Raw genomic sequence first — 23371 nt, forward strand, 5'->3', positions numbered from 1 at the left:
AGCAGATATTCCTCTTGCAGGTTGGACACATTTGCCATCTATGATGTTTGCCAGTCAAAAAGAAAAATGGCTGCATCCACGAAAAAGAGAACGGCGGAAGAAGTAACTACCAGTATTACGGTCGTGGTAAATTGAGAATTTCTCTATTTGATATAACCTTAACATAAATTGTAATGATCCTGAAAACTTGTCTTGGATTCTAAGTGAATTTCATGACTAAACTTTGAAGTCACATTTAATGGTCGCGGTACGATCGTTGAAGAAACCTCAGAAACTACAGAGATCAGTTTTGCGAGAAAATAATGAAACAGTGTCAAACTATGTCGCACTTACTAGCCTTTAGTTCGTGTGCTGCGTAGAGGGATGCGTCATATTATTCCTCCCGGAGCTGGACGCATAAAGGTTATCTGACTGTCATTGCACGGTTTTCAGAAGGTGTCCAAGACAAAATTTCACGTCAAACAAAAGATGAACTATCCATAACGTTTTCAGATAGTTGACAGTTTATGCATTCCACTAACAAACCGATACTTCAATCTACACACTACTGTTATAGTTATTTAGTTAAAAATCACAATCATGGCGATGTACTGTTTTGCCAAAAGTTGGCCCATGCACAGAGAACAAGCAAATTAAAAATTCAGACAATATTTAGTCCCCTGTTTGTCAACCCATGGTCAGTTCAAAATATTAATCAGGGTAGGCTACATGCGCAAGCAAATGCATTGGCTGGACCACATTTCATTGCAAAAAGAAAAAATATAGGCTCCACAGTGAAGGCTTATAGCTAGACTCGGAACAGTCACAGGGATTGGGATGTTAATAAAGAACTAATAACCCAAGGGTATTTGTTAAATATGTCCTTCAAACAACTTGCTGTGTTATGCAAACTTTGTTTGAGAAAGATGGCAAAAGCCAGACTTTAAACATTGCCATGGGTAATGGTGCTAGGCTTACACTTACAGTAGTGATTGCAGAAAAGACGTACAGTAGACCAGCATACATGTACAGCCTAATTAGGCACAGTTACAAATGGAAAGGTCAATACACCTGCCCGTGCAAGCGTCTGATTAATGTTATGGATAAGCAGAGCTAATGCTTTTCTCTGCATTTTTCATTCCCTAGAACCCTGTAAATGGGCCAATATTTTGTGATACAAGTACACATTGTCTTGATTTTGAGATTATGAACTACACAATAGTATGATAAAAAGATTGTTCAGGCTGTGTAGCTTGAATGCATTTTCATGAGGCTTCTGGTATTATTGTTGATTCAAATGCTATCACAGGATATTTTATATATTTTTGTATGAAATTTTGCTTGGCATTCATTGCAGGATGAGGCTAAACCTCCACCTATAAAGATAAGGATTTCATCAAAACCTTCATCTGCACCAAGTTACTCAGATCTTGGAACTGTGAGTAACTCTCAGGATGCCTTGAAGCTGTTATTGGAACTTGAGAGTAAGCCTCCCTCAAAAGAAACTCAAGCAGGTAATTAAAATGTGAGAGAAAGACAGAAGAAGAGCATAAACCAAGTATGACATGTTAGATATCTAATTAGATACACTACTGACGTGTAACAGTTTATCTAGTTGATATATAAAACTTACATCTCTTCTCACTTCAAAGACTTCTGCTTCATTCAATTTACTTGCCATTCAATCAATCAACTGTAATAATCATTTCTCTCATGGTACGATCATACTGACATTACTGTAACAATTTTCCTTCTCTTATCCTGTCTTTATGTCATAAAACCACTTTGCAATGAACTGAAATAATTGTTTTGGTTAGTGTTAGGTGATTGTAGTACACTAATTTGCATATACTCAAGGAAACACTGATCCAGTATCACATTGCAAACTGCTATACAAAATGGTTCAATTGCTACACCAGTGCAAAGATGTATATTATTGATTTAACACAGGAAGTACAGTATTATACAGTACAGACACATTCCAGAGCCTTATTGCCTGAGTACTCTCTTATTCCCTGTGTACTATCTCATTCCCTGAGTACTATCTCATTCCCTGAGTACTATCTTTTTCCCTGAGTACTATCTTATTCCCTGAGTACTATCTATCTCATTTCTTTTAACTCCAGAGAACGTGATTCCAGCTCTGTTGGAGTATTACAGTAAAGAATCAAATTCTGCTGTCAGGGCAAAGATTGTGATGATGCTCGCAGATTTCTCTCGGACACCAGGATATGATGCACTGCCACTAGCTGAAGATGTATTAAGGTTGCTAGCACATGAAAGTAAGTTCTCTTGAACTATTTAGCATAAATCAAAAGCATGTTGAAATATATCTCATTAGAATAAGACATATCATTTAGTAAGTTTATTAGAACTATAAATACCCTGCATGTGCAGGTTTGAATTGTGTCATACCAGCATGGATTTTGTGCGATGAAACTCTATTTGCTATAGTTATTGATTGTGTTGGTCAGATATATTAACTTTGACCACAATGTAAGGGTTTAGGGTAAAGGGTTTATATTTAAATGGTTAACATACAAAACTCAGCAATGTTTTTATTGAGATTCGTTCTTCTGTTACTTCATCGTGAAGTGAAGAACCTAATATTTATTAACAAAGTTAATACACAGTAAGGAAAATATCAAGTCTTGCTGACTTACCATTCAACATCCATTTAATGCCACCTTATCATTGTATGTATTTCATTATTTGAAGTGCATCTTTTATCCCACTTTTGGCCTTTGTCAATTCTGTGGCTAAATGATGAAGATTTGTTTTTTTCCCCTTCACTTGCAGAGTCTCACAAGGTAATGTCTGAATTAGTGAAACTGCTGAATGTGATCGGCAAAGCTCTAGCAGGATGTACAGATCTACATCAGCAACTAGTGAAAGCAGCCAAAGAGGTTTGATTCTATTTATAGTTATTTAACATTAATGGGTATACCCGGTTATACCCATTAGAGGCCCCAGAGGCCCTGAAATATAAAAACTAGAAGTAGAATAAAATTATATAATCATTATAAAAATAATATAGAATACAAACGTAAACATTAAGACGAAAATCAAAATTCAAAAAAATAATAAAAACTTGATAATGGCATATAATACAACATGGAACAATCAATGGAATAAGAAATTAATCATAAGAGATATGTATCTAATGGCAAGTTAAATTCAAATAGGTATGGGGATGTATGAAGAACTAGCTATTACTATAGAGGAGGTATAAGAAATTAAGAATGTATTTAATAATTGCTATTACAATAGAGTAGGTATGAGACTGTATTCAGTAATAGTTATCACAATAGAGGAGGTATGATACTGTATTTAGTAATCGCTGTTAAAATAGAGGATATATGTCCATTTAAAGAGTACTTGCTGTTACAATACCTAGAGGCTGTATGAGAATGAATACAATAGTAGGCCAGTAGCCATTGCAATTGAGTAGTAACAAGAATTTGTAAAGCATTAGCCATGTCATAAAGTTCTTTGCTGTCTGTTCCATTTGGGAATGTTTTATTCTAATCACAAGAACAGTTCCCAGTGGAGTCCATGACCATATGATATCCAAATGAAACGATCTGGTCCTTGTCTTTCATGATCTGTATGAGCTCAACTATACTAATCTAACATGTATCGAACACATTCAGTTGAATATTTCATTAGACTGTTGGAATTTCTTCATTAGTTGCTCTATAATTAATGAAAATTGTCTGGGTTATGGTTATTGCTGTTGAGATAGGAAAAGGTATTTGGTTGTAATCTACCAAAGGGATTCAATTTATTGTCGGTTGTTCTTATTAAAAAAGGGATTTTTAAAATTGACTTGTTTCTTCATTTCAAAAGAATCTTGACGATTCGGGTCACCTTGTTAGATGCGAGTGTCTTTGTCTCATTGGTTCTTTGGCAACATCAGAGATGAATATTCATGAAGAGACTCAAGAGGCTTCAACATCATTGGTTCTTAGTGTCCAGGATCTACTTAGTATGTATACTACAGACCAAGACCCAAGAGTCAGGACTGCTGCATTTCAAGCCATGGTAAGTGGAACTATGTTTTCCTGAGTATATTGAAGGTCACTCAATCATGTGTGTGAAATTATTAAATTAATTATGATATGTTAATACCACGTACATGTAACTAGAAGAAAGATTATAACCAACACAAAAGTGTATTGTTTCATGTTTAAATGTGACTTTCTGCTGTTTTTTGCTTTTGTAAAGATTTTTGCAACTGTAAGGCCTGAAGACAGATAGCTCTTGCCATTGGCTTACTATGTGAGACTTAATTGTTAGAGAAATAACCTTTACAAACCTTTGTTACTATGAAACAAAAGTGCCGACATAAATGTTTTCATTCATTAATGTTTTTTATACTTTTATGTTGTTTAAGTACAAATTTTAACTAACAAGTGTCTAAAATTAGTGTCACCATTGCATTAAAATGACTAACTTTTTCTTTTTAGTTATTACTTCATCAGAGGGGTCAGAAGCTCTCCCTTTCGTTATATAAGTCAGCCTGTGCTGCCCTAAAGGATGATTATGAAGGAGTACGCATTGCTGCTCTTAAACTCATTTGGACCCTGGCTCACCTCTATCCCGAAGAAATGATCGAATTACCCAGATCCGGGGAAGAGAAGGAATCCATCCGCCTCGTTGATGATGGGTTTGCTCAGATTTGTGATATGGTATGTACCATTGGATTGATAGTGGTGAAAAATGTACTCATGTTTCTTGATGATGGGATTGCTCAGGTTTCTTGATGATGGGATTGTTCAGGTTTGTGATATGGTATCTAACATTGTAGTGATAGGGCAGAAGAATGTATTCATGTTTTTGGTCTCGGTTTGCTCAGATTCTTGATATGGTATATACCATTGAAGTGATAGGGGACAAGAATGTACTCATGTTTTTGGTGATCAGTTTGCTGAGATTCTTGATATGGTATGTACCATTGGAGTGATAGGGGACAAGAATGTAATCATGTTTTTGGTGATCAATTTGCTCAGATTCTTGATATGGTATATACCATTGAAGTGATAGGGGACAAGAATGTACATGTGTTTTTGGTGATCAGTTTGCTGAGATTCTTGATATGGTATGTACCATGGGAGTGTAAGGGGTGAAGAATGTACTCATGTATTTGGTGATCAGTTTGTTCAGATTCTTGATATGGTATGTACCATTGGCGTGGTAGGGGTGAATAATGTTGTAGTGTATGCAAAAGGTATGAAGTTGTGCAGAAATGAAATGAGTGTTAATAGAAAGATTGATCTGAATGGAAAGATCTGTGGGACATTTACATTTCAACTTTTGGTACAATTCCTAAAAGGTGTGATATTTTTTCCTATTTTTTCTTCTTCAAATTTCAGGTCAATGATTTGTCAGTAAATGTCCGAGCTAAGGCTGCAGGGCTGCTTGGATCATTACATTCAGTCAGTGTAAGATTCTTGGAACAAACTCTGGATAAAAAACTTATGTCACAGCTCAGGGTAGGTAGCACAACTACTCTTGCTGACTGTTTGCTAATGGTTTCTAGACAATCTGTGATCATCAGGAATATAAGTCTGATGTTGGCACATGCTGTACATTTGTTTAAAGCCACAGTGTATTAACTGTGACAGAGCAGCTAGTTTAGTTCTCAGCAGTTGTTAAAAGGGATATTCCTGTCATAGCCAATGGTGATACTTATCTTAAATAGTAAAATATTCTGCATTGTTAGTTGCAAAATCCCATATCAGTATTTAGTAGCTACCTTGAGATATATGTTTGATTGGATGTAACCTAATTTGACTGGCTAGACCCTCCTGTATTCCATGAAGTAGAGAATACGGTTGATCTGTGATGTTTTCATAGTAGATGATCTTCATTAGCTCTATACTCCTGTTATTATCATGTTAATTTATCCTTGAAAAGTAATACATTTGGAATGCTTACTCTGTCAATGTTCCCTGTATTAAGAATTTCATCTAAATGCAACTTTTGTAGAAATTATGTAGGTATATGATATTTCCTCTCTGGGTAAATAATTTAAATTTGAATAAGAAATACATAAATATTTTCAGCTCAATTGACATGATGACATCATTCATTCCATTTGCAGTTACCAGATGCATTTCACCAAATCTCACCAAATTTGAAGGAAAAAAATACTCTCTTTGTGATTAAAATTTAGTGAAAATGTGGTTTTAACCTTACAGGTTCAGAAAATTCCAGCAATTTTCGAAGTAATCAATTTTCATCACCAGAATATCCCTTTAATATCTAGTTGCTTCGAACCAAGTGCAATTAGTAAAAAAAATTGTGATTTAGATGAGATGTACCAACTAGAGAAAATGGCATTAATACAAGAAATTAAAAAACACAAATGTGAAAGATTAATCAATCGGCTTCTGTTGTATTTATTTCAGAGAAAAACAACTGCTCACGAGAGACAGAAAGAGAAGTATGCCACAGGAGAATGGTCGTCGGGGCAGAAATGGGGCGACGATGCCCCACGGGAAGACGTAGACCCGGAAACCATTAGCTGCATAAACCAGGGGGCTTGTGGGGCATTTGTACACGGATTGGAGGATGAATTTTATGGTAAGCTGTGAGACCTAAGGTACTCTTAGAACATGGTAATTTCTATTGTCCAGAGAGGTAATACTGTAAATTAAAATTATTTTAGTAAGACATTGAGACATATTAGTGTGTAAGAGTGTTCCAATGGGGGAGGGGAAGGGGAGGAGGGAAGGTGGAAATGGGGAGGGGGTTTTAGTTGCTATTAGAAAAAGCTTGCAAAAGCACTTCATCAACATGTACTAGAACTGCGAAATGAAACTGGGGGGGGGGAGGGTGGGTGAGGGAAGGGAGAGGAAGGGGTGGTTCTGTTTGTTTTGTTTTTTTGGTTCTCTTTTCTAATTGTAAAGTTCTGTATTTTTTCAGGGAGTGTCACTACCCGACAAGCGCTATAGGGATTTTTAGTACAAGTTTTGTTTCTTATCTCCTTCTATGTCATATGTCATACTTATGTTATGATAGAACAAAAATAAATAAATGAAATGAAAATTAATTAGTTACATTATACATAGATGAAGTGAGAGGAGTAAGATGCCATGCTCATTTCGTTTTTCTTTTCATCTCAGAGGTCAGGACAGCAGCGGTGGATTCTCTCTGTGAGCTTGCTACCCAGTCTCCTTCCTTCGCGGTTCTCTCGCTGGACTTCCTGGTCGATATGTTCAACGACGAGATCGAAGCAGTGAGACTCAACGCCATCAATAGTCTGCGTAGGATCAGTCCTCACATCGTACTGAGAGAGGACCAGTTGGAAATAGTGCTGAGTGTTTTAGATGTAAGCACCCTTGAAACTGGGTAGTATTCATTTACAACATCGAGGTGTAGTTGCTTGAAGACTGTCACTTCCAAGTTGCTGTCAGTTCATGCCGAAAATGCAACTTTAACGGAAGGAATGGAGTCTTCATAGTCTTTAAGATCTTTATAATGTCCCACTTTTTTGGGGGCAATTATTTTGGCTGTTTTGGAGTTCTGTTATTGAATTGTATAAGTTTATTTATGTCTTTCCAGCAAATTAAGTTAACCTTTTTTTGTACTATTACAAAGTTGATGCAACAAAAGACAGTCTATGTTGTTGACTGTGGCTATAAACCTTACCATAAACACTTGTCATTCTGGTTACGCTGATCGACAAGGTCTGATTTAACTTTTGTATTTTTTCGTCAGGACTTTTCCAAGGAAATCCGAGAGGGTCTCCATGAAGCCCTGTGTACCATCCATCTCTCGACCAAGTCATGCCTGAATCGAGCTTTGCAGTTTCTGTTGAGGAATTTGAATAAATATCCACAGGATAGATTATCGATATGGAAGTAAGACGTTAATCTTCAATACTTATATTTCTACTTCTAACAGTACAGAAATGTTATACATGTGGTGGAACATTATGAAGAAATTTCTTCGAGAATGGCCGTGGAACATAGTTAAGAAGGTTCACATATGACTGTATGTTAGTAAACAGAGATGAGGAGGGAAACGAGGAAAGGGCTTAGCTTTAATTATGGGCTTGTATCGGTCCATGTAGCATTGACTGGCCTGATGAGGTGTGGGAGGGGAGTTAGAATGGGTGCAGCCCTGGGTCCCAAAATGAGTTGAGGTGCGGGGGGGGGGGGGGTGGGATAGGTAAAAATTGAATGACAAATATTGTATTCTTATTTCCATAATATACTGAAGGACAGATGAAGAGTACTGAAGGCCCCAGTGTAGAATTGTCCTCTGGTCATGATCTGACTCTCAAAGCCCCTGACCACCGAATACTTGGTTAAACTTTTATGATGTTGTTCAGTTCAGTTAATATCTGTGTGAAATATTCCAATTGTTGTGTAATAAAGAACTTTCTAAATGTTACCCCTGGCAGTAAGAATTATATATGTGTTGGACCATTACAGTCACTCCTCTGCACTAGAAATTCTATGCACCAGAAATCATGAATGCATTTGTAAACTGTTGGTAAAATCTTCCAAGTGAATTGAGTTTTGATGGATATATTCTTTGTGTCTTTCTATCATTTTCAGCTGTTTGAAGCACCTTGGATCTAGTCACCCTAACCTGACACATAGCTTGGTACCAGAACTCCTAGGGACACATCCATTCTTTGATACTCCTGAGCCTGATATGGATGACCCTGCTTGTATCTTTTATGGAACTCAACAACTTGAATTTGATATTATAGTGTGGGAATTCATTGCATGTAGTGAAATAGTACTGTGTATAGGCCCTTCACATTCCTACTGAGTATTAGCATCATACTGAGTATGGCATCATACTGAGTATTAGCAAGGGGTCTAAAATTGCCACAATTGACCCAATTTTTGCACCACATGTACTTCCATTCATGCTCTTCAACATGCAAGCCCCCCAAAAAACAGATCCCAATTGAAAACAGGTAAAAGTAGATGTTCTCTTGCTGCTTTTTGGCATTTTTCCTTAAGGAGAACAACCGGGCGGATGGATATAGACCCTAATAGGAATATGCCACCAATACTGAGTATGGTCATAATATGGGTATAAATTGAGTATGACATCATACTGAACACAGACATAAAAGGAAATATGAGCATAATAGTGAGTATGGATTTGTACATCAAGGTCATACTGAGTGTAGACATGACTCAGTATAGGCATAATAGTGAGTATGAGAATAATAATGGGCTTGTTTGTAGGTATGCAGGTAATAATGAATACAGACATTAAGGGAGTATACACAACTCTTAGAAGAGTAAAGACATGATACTGGGTGCAAACATAATACTGACTCTAAGCATAATAATAATGATACTTATCTGCATAATACAGTAGTATGGAGGTAAATTGCATAATAATATTGTGTTGGAAGATAATACTGAATATGGACATCATTCTAAGTACGGACATGTTACTGAGAATCGGACGTGACAGTCCTAATGGACAGAATACTTACTTGAAATGAAAAATGGCTGCTCATGATGACAAGAATGTTTTTGGTTTGTTGATATATGTATATATATATTGGATTAGCTCATTTGTGCACATCACTGAAATTTCAGTTATTAATGAATGGTAGATGGAAGGTTGTTTTGTCGATGAGTTTCTGTTCTCAACAAAACATAACATAGGACTGGTTTACAGTGAAAGGAGTATAATGTTTCAGTACAGAGTAGATATATGAGGATATTTGATCATAATCTGAAGCAAAATGTTTGTTTATTGTTTATTTCAAGTATCACATCTAACCTTTGACCTGGTTGCTATGGAGTTTCCTTAACCAACTATCAGACATTGCTGTCATGATCTTGATCTTCAATTCAACTGTGAAGAGCCCAACGATGGTGTCTTTGTTTCCAGATTACGCCCTCCGTCACTATTCTTATCTCAGAGACAGTATCCCTGATCTTGTACCTGCTGTTACTGTAAGCAATCACCTCTTTACATCAATTATCATAGATTCAGCACATCAGTTGCTTCATTTAATCTGGTATATCAGAGACAAGACATTGAACAAACTAAAACACTCATGGTTTATTTATTGAACTTAGTTATTGTTGGACTGATAAATCTTTAAATTATTCTAGATCTTTTACATTTTTGTCTGATTACTAGTACGACTGTTGTTTCATTTTCTGTTGCAGCACATATCACAGGCTCACTCACCAGCGAGAGGTCTGTCTGATGTCGGTGCTGACCAAGACTTGGACACTCTCCTCCAATCCATCCTCTCAAAGGTTAAGAACCTGGAACAGATGGAACCCAGATCTGCTGATGACCTGAGGCAACTAACCATATGGTAAGTTGAGTGTTAGTAGAGGTGTGACAGCTAATGTAACACTATGCAGAAGCAAGGAATACAACACATATGGTAGGTTGAGTATTAGTAGAGGTGTGACAGCTAATGTAACAGGAATGGTACACTATGCATACACAGGGAATACTACACATATGGTAGGTTTAGTGTTAGTAGAGGTGTGACAGCTAATGTAACAGGAATGGTACACTATGCATACACAGGGAATACTACACATATTGTAGGTTGAGTATTAGTAGAGGTGTGACAGCTAATGTAACAGGAATAGTACACTATGCATACACAGGGAATACTACACATATGGTAGGTTGAGTGTTAGTAGAGGTGTGACACACAGCTAATGTAACAGGAATGGTACACTATGCATACACAGGGAATCCTACACATATGGTAAGGTGAGTGTCAGTAGAGGTGTGAACTTTGAAGAGAACCGTTGATCGCATTGGTGTAAGAAAATCCTGAATTTCATGTTTTTAATAATTTTCATGCTAAAGGTCAAACTCCTTTCCACTTATTTTCAGTGACCTGCAGAGAATTGGTGAACTTCACCCTCGTTTGGCTGCTTCTGCAGAGTATGCTGCCCTCTATTTACGATGTCAGTTACTCTTGAGTAAGGTAAGTGCAAGGTAATATGGATTAGTTTTGGTTATTTTTACTTTACAGTTGTTTGTGTATGAGATAACTGACTTGATTTATGTAGATGGATGCTTATGTAGGCCATCAAAAATAATGAAAGGTGAGAGGATTTTTGCAGGAATCTGTCATAGTGTGTACATATGCCTGTCTTTCATTCTCTGCCTGAAATTTTAACCCCAATCAGTTTCTACAGCTATGAGCAAATTATTAGCTTTGAAGGGCCTTTTGTATGTATTACCTCTGTAGATAGCTCACTAGTTACTCAGGGAAAGGATGAAGATGACAATTTCATGTTTCTTGTTCTTTGTCTTTACATTGCATTACATTACTTACATTACATAACTTACATTACATTATTTTACTTACATTACATCACTTACATTACATTACATCACTTACATTACATTACATAACTTACATTACATTACATCACTTACATTACATTATTTTACTTACATTACATCACATACATTACATTACTTACATTACATTACTTACATTACCAGGGGTCGAAATTTAGAATATTTACGACTATTCCAGCGGAATAGTGTATTTTCAAATCCACTATTCCGTCTCATTTTCCACTATTCCTTAATTTCCTTTGAAACTATAAAAAGAAAAAAAAATAAGATAACAAAATTATATGTTGAGTCTTCTGTTGGGTTATTGATAATCATTAGTGTTTTGTGTACTGAATTGAAGAAAGCAGGTAACCCAGGACGCAGGTTGTAAAACCCACACACAAGGGCAATGTCAATGGCTAGTTTCGCACACTTCAGGGTACAGTATATGGGTCACACTGACACCCATGGCCCAGCGCGGGAAAAGCTGCTGTAATAAATCAGCCTCGCGGGAAATGTTTTGAACAATATTGCCATTCCACATTTTTTTTAAATTTATATTGTATGTTAGTTAGTAAACGTTTTCTTTCGTATGAATTTGACTTCAATTCAGTGTTCCCTCTAAGGTGCGGGATTCCCTTCAACTGACTCAGTAATCCCGCAAAGAAAACATTTGTCTGCTGGAAATCCCCGCATCGTTTTCTTGCATTCGCGTGAAGTTTATACTCAATGCACAACGTATTCACTTGACTGTAAAAAAACTCTAAAAATCAGTAGAGAAATTACCAATTGTGTACGAAAAGTAAGTTGGTACACCTTTCAAATTTACGAAAAGATTGAACAAAACACTTTCGAAAAATTCACGCGAATCTGGCATATCGTGTTAAATGCAACTAATGTCATGTTAACAAGGCTCTAGTACACCCATCTATGAATAAAACGGAAGACCACATCTGGTATTAAGCGGGAGAAAAAGTATTTTTTAGAATTTCCAAAAATACGCAAAAATAATATCCTACCATGGTTAAGTGTATAGCAAATAGCCTAACCACCTCATCGGTTACGGATCACACGTAAATACAAAACACAACTCATTGTATTTTGCGAAGTTGACGTTTTTTACAAGAACATGGAAACAATATTAAGCATTTAGTGAATCATGCCAAGTGGCCTAAAACATGTCATTACAAGGGTTACTTTCATAAAGATGGCCATAGCTATAGGGGCCTTGATATCGTGCTATGCTTGTATAGTATGGACTGTGCCACGTGTATCATGGGGAATATATTGTTTTGTTCATGCGGAGGAGTCAGTTGGCTTGAGGTGTGATTTACTTATCTAAATGTTACTGGTATATTTAACCTACTTTTCTTGAACGTCTAAGATAATATTTCGCATAACTTTGCCGATCCTTTACTGACTGACCTAATTAATTCTAGAATGGAGCCAAAGTAGTTTAACTCCATGTAACGTTTCTTGGAAACGTGCCAAAAAATCTTAACAAACATGTGTTAGACAGGAGGTTGAGCTCACAGTTGTTGGTACCTGGGAACTTTCGCAACACATGTATAGCCTAACGTGGTATTTAAGTAGGGTTAAATTCTGCAGTTGTAAACTTTTGTACGTATATTCATTGTTAGGCAGTCAAGAAACGGGGCTTTGCCGAACGTTGTTTGTTTCATAATATCGAAAGTTTTGTAAAGTTAAACTTTTTAAAGATTGTAAGACATTATAAATCTCTTTTCATAACACAGAATATTGCTACGTACAGTCTCCAACTTGTCATTTTAAAATTTTCATCAGTTTCCTGACAATTTAAATTCCAAAATTTGTTATTATTTTGCATCTTCAACTGCTAATTTTTTATCGCCAGTCACGCAAAATTACCAATATTTTCCAGGGGGCCTTTGCCCCTGGAAACCCACAAGCATAGGCGTAGGAGCCTAATTTGATTTGGGGGCTGAAACGACTTGCCCGAAAAATATAACCAAAATCGAGAAATCGGCAGTTGTTTTTAATGTGTTCGCGGGAAATTGAACAAGGATTTCCAAGACTGTGTAACTACCTGTTACACATGAGGTGATAATTTTCCCTACATACGCGATGGTATACGGAACGTGTAAAGGGCAATAAATCGGAGGAAAATGTTGGCTACGGAACATGTAGGTACTGTACATAACTGCAACTCACGTGTAAAGAGAGTTTCTTTTGTATTATTGGGCAAGTTTTTACGCCCGGGAAACAAATAAAATTAAAATTGTTGCCTGACTAGTGACAGGCAAGAAAATTTAGATGGATTTGTCAAAGTTTGTTGTTAGCTATCACTTTTAGCACTATCCATACGGAATAGTGAACCCAAGCAACTTGGTATTCCGTTCATGATTTCACTATCGCGGGATAGCGGAATAGCGTAAATTTCGACCCCTGATTACATTATTACATTACTTGTACCCATGTTATACAAAGCAGGAGATACCTCATTCTTTATCACACACTAAAATGGCCCATACGTAGGAATTTTTCATGGGACGGTGCTTTCACAGAAGATGTGCACCTTTTTACAAAACACCATTCTTTAGGGAAGCTCTATTTTTGTATAATTAAGGGTTTGTGGATGCAAAATGGCTCTATATTTTGCAACCATATCAGATACTTTCTTGACAGTTGAAGCAGTTAGTGTTAACATTGTCCACTGCATAGAAGACCATTCTCTATCCATGAAAATGTGCACGTTTGTAGTTGGGGGGGGGGGGTAGGAGGGGGACAGGATGCATGTTTGCACATGTAGCATCCACATATGGGCCTGCCAAAAGCTAAATTAATGTTCCTTGTTATTCTCAACTATGGTTTTACTTTGCACATCTACAGTTAAAATTATAAGCTTAATTATTGGATTTTTCTTGCCTAAGTACTTTAATTTCTTAAGGAGGACTTTCCATGTGTATGATAAGTTAAAGAGCTAAGTTTTAAGTTAGTGTTTGTGTTTTTCTATATTCGTTCAGGCATCTAACAGTGACCAGATGTCTTTACCTCTGAATCTTACCTCTCAACAAAATGAAGAAACAACTCTAGCAGCTGTTGAAAAGGTGAGAATGATGACTTCATATCAACAATGAAACTTAAAACAATGACACTGTAATTCACTAATAAGTACCATTTCTTGTATATTGTTAAATTTAAATTTAAATATGAAAATCAGTCACTGTTGTCCTAGTTTGTGATGTTTAGAAGATGTTGAGTTCAGTACATACACCTTGAGAATACACTTCCCTGTACATAGCGTAGCAGGTTTCTGACTTTTATGTTTAATACTCATTATGCAAAGCTGGCTAGAGCCTACATCATAAGCAGGTCTGTTTAGATTCTTTCCTTAAGTGCAGATGTTTGCTGATTTAGCATAAATAAGAAGTAGGATTTGAGCAATGTTCTTGAGTTTGATGTAACTTTGGTGTCTTTTATCCTAAATTATACAGGGACACCAACTGGTTAATATATCAAAGTATAAAGCCTCTATCAACTATCTGTAATTCACCATTTATTGGCAAAAGAAAACTTTGGCGTAAATGATCAGAGTTAAAGATAATATAGGTCAAAGACTTTCTGCTCAATGGTGTAGATGAAACTCTTATTTTGGACTATGTCTGTTTAAATGTTAAAATAACCAACTTCATTCTTTCAATCACACCAATGTAGAAACAAGGTGAAGGCTCTATCTGTGAACTGTGCCTGCCTTTAAACAACAGCACTGGGTGTATTCCTTATGTTGTTTCCCCTGGCATACAGTTAACTTACCAAAATTTTCCAGAATTTGTCTACATTCAAGGAACTGATTATTTTTCCAGTAACGTCACTATATCTGTCTCTTGTTACCGGGTGGACGTGTCATTGATGTGCATCAGTTTGAGATTCTTTCCTTTACTGTTTTGCCTTTTAACAGGTTCTAGAAATGACTTTTAAACTCCAGCATTTATTTATTGGAAGCAGCTTAGAGGAGCAAGCCTCCATCTTCCAGGCCAGACTCAGGGCATGGACACTTCAGTTAATCGTTAGGCTGAGGGAAGCTATGGTCGGTGGAAGCAAGAAGCACGCCCCAACACGTCTATGCGAGGAGTATCTGAAGAAACTTCAGCTGGTACAAAGGTATTGGAATATTCAAATATGTCCCACTGATTGGAGGATGATTGACTAAAATATTGTTAAAAACCAACTCTTAGATAAGTTTTAATCATCTCTACAATGTCCTGCAGGGCAAAGCTTCACATTAGCATTAAGGAGTGTTAGCTCAGTGGTTAACGCCAGTGCTTTTCGTTCATAAGGTCCAGAGTGTAAGTCACTCCAAGATTAATGTATGTCATCCAGTTACAGAGTTGTTGATAGTTCATAATCATGGACGTTAAATATGAATCTAAGAGACTGACTTCGGTCAGCTTGCGGCTTTGATAAGCCAATGATGGCTTCTTTGCGAGTTCCTGCTTGCAGGAGGATCTAAATTACATACATACATACATACATTTTTACTCAAACAAACCCATATAAAGTGTTTCATTGAGTCAGTTCTAGATTTCTTTGACAATAATCTGTTGCATTTTGCAATAAATGCAAGTCACTGAGATGATCGTTTTTTTGCTATCTTTTTTTGTTACAATATGGAAAAGAGCAAAGAAATTGAAGGCTAGAATGAGATTTGCTCTGGGCTTGAAACCACAGTGCTTTTCCATTGTCTAAAATATCCCAGTCAGTTTTTTTATTATTCATTTGCTTATATAATGTTTTATGATAATTAGAAGAAAGCTATTTTTAGGATTTCAGTTAACGTTAGAAATAGGAGAAAGCGTTCGAAAAGCGAGCAGTAATGGCATTTATATGTGAATAACTGCTTGAAAATTGCTACAAATTGAGGATAAATTGTCTATAAAAACTATAAGTGACTTGAAATTCTTTTTAATTTCGATTAATTTCTTGGTAATATGACTGTTCGTTGATATTTTTCCTTCTGTCTCATGTTTGCAGGCATTTCTCTTTACACCAACTTAAGCCAGATTCCTTCACCCGCGCCCTCTTTTCCGAGATGCATAAATTTGACCCTTCAAAGTCAGGTATCCTCTCAAAGTTTCTGCCTTCCCTACTGCTTCACCATCCTCTCCCAGCCTTGTCGCTGAGCAACATGATCTGCAGGTCAAAGGTCACCATACTTGAGCCAGCGGGAGGCTCCGACAATCCTCACAGATTCACAGCAAGGTTAACCCTATCGGTTCCTCTCGACGTAATGGTCGAAAATGTGGAAGATATTCACAGAATTCAATTTATGGTAAGTTTGATTCTTTGTTTAATGGCAGTATTTTAGTTTACTGATTCTTAAGTTTCAATTTGTTTCAGTCAATTAATGTTATGAAATTCTCCCCAAATGGGCAGTAAATTTAATGAGCAATACTTTTGATTGGTTGTGGAAAAGGGTTTCATGAATGTAAGCTACCACAAAGGTTGTTGGAGAGTGATGGCATGGATGAAACTAAACAAAAAATTTAAAATTTAGAAGTTTAAAATTTTGCAAATATGTGCACAAATTAATTGACAAAGAATCATGTAACATTATGTGATGTATAATTTTCAGATCATAATTTTTTTTTCTTTTCAAATTTTATTTAGGTCAAGTTCCCAGATTCTGAAGTTCAGCTTTTCAACCCGAGATTGTCCGACTTCAGGCAACTCGGTCCGATGAAGTACCGTATCCTTACAGAAATCTACCTCACTCATGGTCTATGGTCGGGTAAGTTTAACCAATATTAAACATTTCGAGAGATTGCCTTAAAGGTGGCAGTCATCGTTTTACAGAACGCATTACCTTACAGTTGACACAATTCATATGAGGACTCAATTAGTGCGCTGATGTCATTGAAATAACATATAAGAACTAACAAGGTATATGGAAATAAATTATTTGCCAGTTGAGTTTGATGTTCGCTCACTCTAAATGTGACAGATATTTCTATGAATATCAGTCACTAATCACAAATGCTGGAGTATATTATCGTTGCCCATAGAGGGCAGGCTATCACTCTGTCATTTACTCAAACTGTATTCTATATCCTTGCTTTAATTGAAATGACTGTTACAGGTACTGATCCATAGTTGTTTTATTTCTCATTTCTATGCCATCTGCTTTCTGCTAAGCATAATGAAAAAAATCAGTGACACATCATTTTTACTAAGGTGACCACTTATATTTCCAGAAATTCCAGGGTCATGATATTGACAGTACATCAAATTTTGGGACCAGTTTCTCGGACACTTTGATTTTAATCTGGGGACAGTCCACGAAATCTGGAGACCGTTCCCGGAAATTAGGAACCATCCCTGTAAATCCGGGACGTCTGGTCACAGTACACTTTACAAACCAACATTACTACACATCAAATAGTATTCACCTAAATTAAGGTGACGTTTGGGAATGTGATTGTGGCTGAAATCAGCAGGTTTCTTACAATTTTATGAACGTAAATAAACAATGGGAAAAACTGAATGGGACATTTTAGAACAATGGAAACGAACAAAGACAATTTATGGCTCGAATGGGGATTGGAACCAAAGACCTCTGGGTTTGGTCTGTTACCCAGAGGTCACTGGGTTTGGTCTGTAACCCAGAGGTCACTGGGTTTGGTCTGTAACCCAGAGGTCACTGGGCTTGGTCTGTAGCCCAGAGTTCACTGGGTTTGGTCCGTAACCCAGAGGTCACTGGGTTGGTCTGTTACCCAGAGGTCACTGGGTTTGGTCCGTAGCCCAGAGGTCACCGCTTTTGGTCTGTAACCCAGAGATCACTGGGTTTGGTCCAAACCCAGAGGTCATTGGGTTTGGTCCGTAATCCAGAGGTCACTGGGTTTGGTGTGTGACCCAGAGGTCACTGGGTTTGGTCGTAACCCAGAGGTCATTGGGTTTGGTCCGTAATCCAGAGGTCACTGGGTTTGGTCTGTAACCCAGAGGTCACTGTTTCGAATCCTGTTCTAGCCATTCAATTTCTTTGCTCATTTTCCATAGTTTTTCTGAAAAGATTAGAATATGCTTTGATTTTCTACTTTATCTGACTTTTCAAAATAAAATAAAACTGTTAGCAAACTGCTTATCCACTAGAGAGCCTGTATCTGACTTTTCAACAGAACCCTGTCAGATTGACCTGAGTGTGGTAATGATGTACACACCTAAGAACCTACAGAAGACAGCCACAACGAATGCCAACAACACCAGTGAGAAGAGGACGATACCACTCTGTGAGCCGGTCAAAGTCTTCCTCATGCCAAAACCACCAAAGAGACTATGATCAGTGGAAAACAAACCATCAGCTGACAAAGGCAGAAATGAAAAACAAAATTCAGAATACTGTTTGGTTCTGCAGGAGTTTATGACATGGAATGAAAAAAAACTTCCTCACTGTGAAATAAAGAGCCTTATCTTGATTATCCTCTCCCCTCCCCCCACTACCCACACGACCCTCCTCCACAGAATCGTTGGTTTAGTTCTGTTTTTGGCTAAGCTGAATGCACAATGATCATGAGACATCAATGTAACCTTGCCAACATAAGCCTTGGTATGTTATCCAACCTTCTTGCTTGATGATGAAGAATGTGGAGTGGAAAAAAAAAAATAAATCCAGTCTTTGATTCGGCATAAAATATGACCTGTTGAAACATATCGTTACAAAGTCGATGACGCTGGGCTGACATACTCTCAAGCAAAACGGAATTCGGCCTTAAAGGATAAGGAAGAAGTGTTTGTTTAATATGTTATGACACATTGTATCGAAGCTGTCAATGCCATTTTGTATCTGTTTATTTATGAAACTATTCGAAACGGTCTAAGCAAAACAAGTTGTTTTTCTCACATTCTAACTTCGGATAAACTTGATAGTTAAAGTAAACATTCCAAACGTAGCAGGTTTAAAGGAAAGATCAAAGTCAAGATCATTTTAATAGCCTAAAAAGTGAAGCCTTTGAAAGGGCATACCTTCCATGGTGACATCACTGACAGGCTAGCCTAATGTCATTCATTTCCTGGTTTAAGGATATTAAATGTTTAGCTAACTAAAATGACATTGTATTCAAATTGGAGCAAGTCACAGGAAAAGAATGGCCAGACCAAGGCACCAGATCTGGCCAGACAGAGCTGGCTAGACCAGCTGCCCTTGGCAGGCTACGGTATAGTTGGTGGTAGTTTTTTTTGTGTGAGTTGTGCGCCGATGGCGCGGGAAAATGCATAAGTAATTTGTCCAGAAGGTAAGGAGTTCCCGATGTAAGTTAACCATATCTTGACTGGTTAGGGATAAGGTATTAAGATGGGAGTTTCCGAGTGGAATATTTTTCCTTTGATCGTCTACCTCCAGAATATGCTGTTAATATCTTACAAGAAGATTTTCCATCAATCACAGCTAATGCTTCGTTGTAGCGGTTACAAAAACAGCAATGAGTTCTTGAAAGACAAAAAACTTGTGTTAACTGTAACTTTATTTACAACATAATACTGCAAACTTTCATCTGCGGGTCTTATTTGTATAGAATCATTGAATACTAAAGAAATGAGATATTTCCTGAAAGGATCATATGCCGTGTACCTTAAGTAAAAAGAGTCATCATGATATTTGTACATTGTTATGTAAATACATCAAATGAAAGTAAACAATGAAAATATTGTTTGTTTATTCTGTTGCTAAGATTTTCATTTCTGAGGTAACCAAAGAAACACAGTTTATGTTGTTGTTTAACTGATATTCACAAATGAGGCTGTTTGCATGGTGGTAGGAATAAACTAACATTTTTGTTATTCAAAACAAGATTTCAAATGTTTAAAGTATTAATGAGCTAGTTATTAGATAATCCTTTCCATGCTAAGAACTTTGTCTTAATCTATGTCAACTGGGAAAGATCAGGACAATTTTTACATTGAAATGAGAACTTTCACTGTTACCTCAGTATTACTATAATAAATATTTGATCTCACTTTGAAATAAATGTATAATTCAGGGTTTCCCTAACTGGGGTGCATGAACTCCCAGGGGGTGCGTGAGTTCATCCCAGGGGGTTCGTGAGACGTTTCTGAAAGTCAAAACTAGAGTACTTTTTGTTGAACTAAAATCTGATATATAATGTTATTTAGTAATGTGCAAAAGTCGTACCTATCGACAAACTCTTTTCACGTTCCATACGCATATGTTGCCATAGTAGTACAGTACCGTGCATGTGATACAAAACAGGAGCATCTGTCTCATCGTGTGTGATGGGCGATCAATGCGTGATACAATATGTGATCTGATCTTGAAGTTTCCATATAAATATTTGTTCATCTCTTTGTTTTTCTTCATTACAATAATACACCATTAACTTGATCTTTTACGAAGCACTGTTATGCGTATTATATAGTATAATAATGACTCAGATCGTGTCTTGAAAAGTTGGGGGTTTGTGGACAATTCTGACATCCACAGGGGGTTTGTGGGGGAATAAAGTTAGGGAAACCCTGATATAATTACTCGCACATAGAGATTTCCTGCCTGTCTCTCTCTCTTCTCTTGTGGCAGTTCAAACAAACGATTTTTAAAAATTTGACTGCAAAATATGAATTAAAAGTCATCCATTTCTCAGTTTTTTTCCATGAAATTTTCTGACAATCTCTGATATAAGTCTCATCATCTTGCCAGAGGAATTCCAAAACTCTGCTTCTCTGTCAAATATGTAAACAATTTATGCAAAATATGGAGATACAGAACTTACATAAAATTAATAAAGACATTAAAAAAAATTATGTCTCATAAACCAGAATATATATTGATATTTGGTGCACAATTCAACTTTTATATAATAATAGAAAAAAATAAAGTAAGAGAGATTGGTGAAACCTTTATCTTGATGACACTGTTTCGGTTTATATAACTTTACTTCAAACAAAATCACATAAACAGTAAAGGTGTTAATATGGGATTTTCAATATGTTTTTATGGAACATCAATGTATGATAGTGAAAGGACATGTTCATTTTGCTGTATGGAAAACATCTTCCAGGTTAATGTGTGATAATGACAAACACGCCTAACTTAATTACGGGTGACTACGTATTTTCCTAGAAAATCTAGGCACATGATATCGTTGTTTTTCTAATGATTATAAACAAATAGGAAACTTGCTTCTTCCTGGTGAAGGATACATTGATATGAAATGTACTCCTTTGTTCACAGTTAAGCACTTTCGTAAGGGATTAATCATTACAATTGGGCCTAACTGTGATAATATGGTGTTATATATCTTTAATACTGTCTCGATATCCTGAAAGAATATTCATGGCAAAACTACATCGCAGTTTAATACCTGATACAGCTATAATTTGGGTATTGATGAATCATTGCCGGAATTTCCCAGACAAATTCGAAATTTCGAACGTGGAAATGTGGTAAGAATATCCTGACCACATGACGACTATTTCTACTTACAGGTGTGCTGTATCGGCCCCAAATATGCTAGATACTCAAAGATGGTCACCTTTGGTCAAAATTCTTAAAGTGATTTTATCACAACCCTCAAGGAAATTTTTCTCACTGGGGACATTCAGTCACCTTGTGCTCCTTAAATATGTCTGAGAACAATTTGGAGAGTAAAGACCTCCAGGAAAGTACTTTTTGAAAACTTCTAGCAATTATAGCATGCTATAATTTAGGGCCTATACTGACTACCTTTCATGCTTCTCTATTGTAGTGGTACAGTACATTGGTTGTACACTGTTCTTGTGACAATACAGTACCAGGCAGTCTCTGCTATTTATACAGTGTGTATATCCTGCTCAAATGATGTCACCTCTTGAAACTCAAGACAGACTGCAGTGTTAAGAAAAAAAAAGTATTTTGCTAAAAACTCAAAAATGGTTCATGTTTTCTAATCCAAGTCTGCTAAAAAACTGAATCACAATGGTGTCATTTTCTTTGAATACAGTGACAGATTCAGGAATTCCCAGATTCAGGAATTCAGGAATTCCCAGAAATTCAGGAATTTCCAGATTCAGGAATTTCCCAAATTCCATAGTGATGGCACTTCAGTGTGTTAGTCTGCTAAAAAACTGAATCACAATGGTGTCATTTTCTTTGAATACAGTGACAGATTCAGGAATTCCCAGATTCAGGAATTCAGGAATTCCCAGAAATTCAGGAATTTCCAGATTCAGGAATTTCCCAAATTCCATAGTGATGGCACTTCAGTGTGTTACCTCCTGCAATGTTACACCACTCACTCTTAGCTAGGTATGATGTGCTGTGATTCCTGCATACCTCTCTCTTCCCTCAAGAGTGTCCTTGACCCAGTGCCTCAAAAGATTCCTCGCCCCCACTTATGATAAAGAACGGCTATATGTCTCTTGAGGGGATCGAGGATCAAGTAGGCAAACGTTTGGTCGTGGTCTTTGTCGGATGGGTAAAACTGGAAGCCGTCTTTATCCTGTAGAGGAAGAGATGGAATATTTCATTCATTATGATGATGTCAGTAATGGTACTGTAGTCTGGTAACCTGTGAAGCTATATCATACATTTTTTTTTAGAAATAGTTGGAAAGTATAATGGAAGCAGATATCATGCATAACACATTAAGACTGAGTTTACAAGACTGGTTAATTAGAATAAAACAGTGATCAGAATCACCTTTTGTATACTGTACTAAAACTAAAGTCTCCTGCACAAATGGAACAGAAATCAAAGAAATCCCCAAAATACAGAAAATATGGAACACAAGTTAACAGAAACTATTATATATACAGTGCTGCTTTATACAATCAATCCGAGCACTTAGAATGTTAGTTGTAGTCTGTTTGTTATTTTGTTTTATGTATCAACTTTTGTATGCGCAGATGTAGTTAACATTGTATCCTATCATCTGCACTTTGATATTACTTGTTCTTCATGTTAAGCAGACCCGTCAACTCTCCCGGTTTTACCGGGAGACCCCCGGTTTTTACCCGAATCTCCCGGTTTCATATTCTATTCTCCCGGTTTTTTAATGTTCCATCACTTGCGACATTTCTAAAAATAGCCAACAATTAGTCCTATGCTAAGTAATTC

At 36.7% G+C, this 23371-nt stretch overlaps 2 protein-coding genes across 3 annotated transcripts in view; one reads left to right on the forward strand and one right to left on the reverse strand.

The window, feature by feature from the left end:
• LOC139975414 (integrator complex subunit 4-like) lies at window positions 1-19965 on the forward strand. Of its 2 annotated transcripts, none has more exons than XM_071983397.1 (19): window positions 1-126; window positions 1337-1493; window positions 2106-2261; window positions 2779-2885; window positions 3829-4023; window positions 4449-4670; window positions 5355-5474; window positions 6393-6567; window positions 7110-7315; window positions 7705-7847; window positions 8550-8665; window positions 9790-9923; window positions 10143-10297; window positions 10837-10930; window positions 14295-14378; window positions 15230-15432; window positions 16303-16600; window positions 16939-17059; window positions 18444-19965. In XM_071983397.1, exons 1-19 carry the CDS (start codon window positions 67-69, stop codon window positions 18602-18604), a joined length of 2907 nt encoding a protein of 968 aa, XP_071839498.1. In that variant the 5' UTR covers window positions 1-66; the 3' UTR covers window positions 18605-19965. The 2 variants fall into 2 exon arrangements, with proteins under 2 accessions (XP_071839498.1, XP_071839499.1); XM_071983398.1 differs by lacking the exon at window positions 18444-19965 and adding an exon at window positions 17523-17882.
• LOC139975417 (cilia- and flagella-associated protein 300-like) overlaps window positions 19767-23371 on the reverse strand; it is a 23949-nt gene continuing 20344 nt past the window's right edge. The window contains exon 7 of the mRNA XM_071983401.1: window positions 19767-22754. Coding sequence (XP_071839502.1) covers window positions 22626-22754 — 129 coding nt within the window. The 3' untranslated portion in view covers window positions 19767-22625. The remainder of the gene's footprint in view (window positions 22755-23371) is intronic.

The sequence above is a fragment of the Apostichopus japonicus genome, chromosome 10 (assembly GCF_037975245.1).
Source record: "Apostichopus japonicus isolate 1M-3 chromosome 10, ASM3797524v1, whole genome shotgun sequence".
NCBI lineage: Eukaryota > Metazoa > Echinodermata > Holothuroidea > Aspidochirotida > Stichopodidae > Apostichopus > Apostichopus japonicus.

Bases quoted from the DNA above. Each gene is read 5' to 3' on its own strand.
- LOC139975414 (XM_071983397.1), top strand. From the start codon at position 67: ATGGCTGCATCCACGAAAAAGAGAACGGCGGAAGAAGTAACTACCAGT. The intron at 4,671-5,354 runs GTATGTACCATT...TTCAAATTTCAG, and splicing joins TTGCTCAGATTTGTGATATG to GTCAATGATTTGTCAGTAAA. The intron at 7,848-8,549 runs GTAAGACGTTAA...TATCATTTTCAG, and splicing joins GATAGATTATCGATATGGAA to CTGTTTGAAGCACCTTGGAT.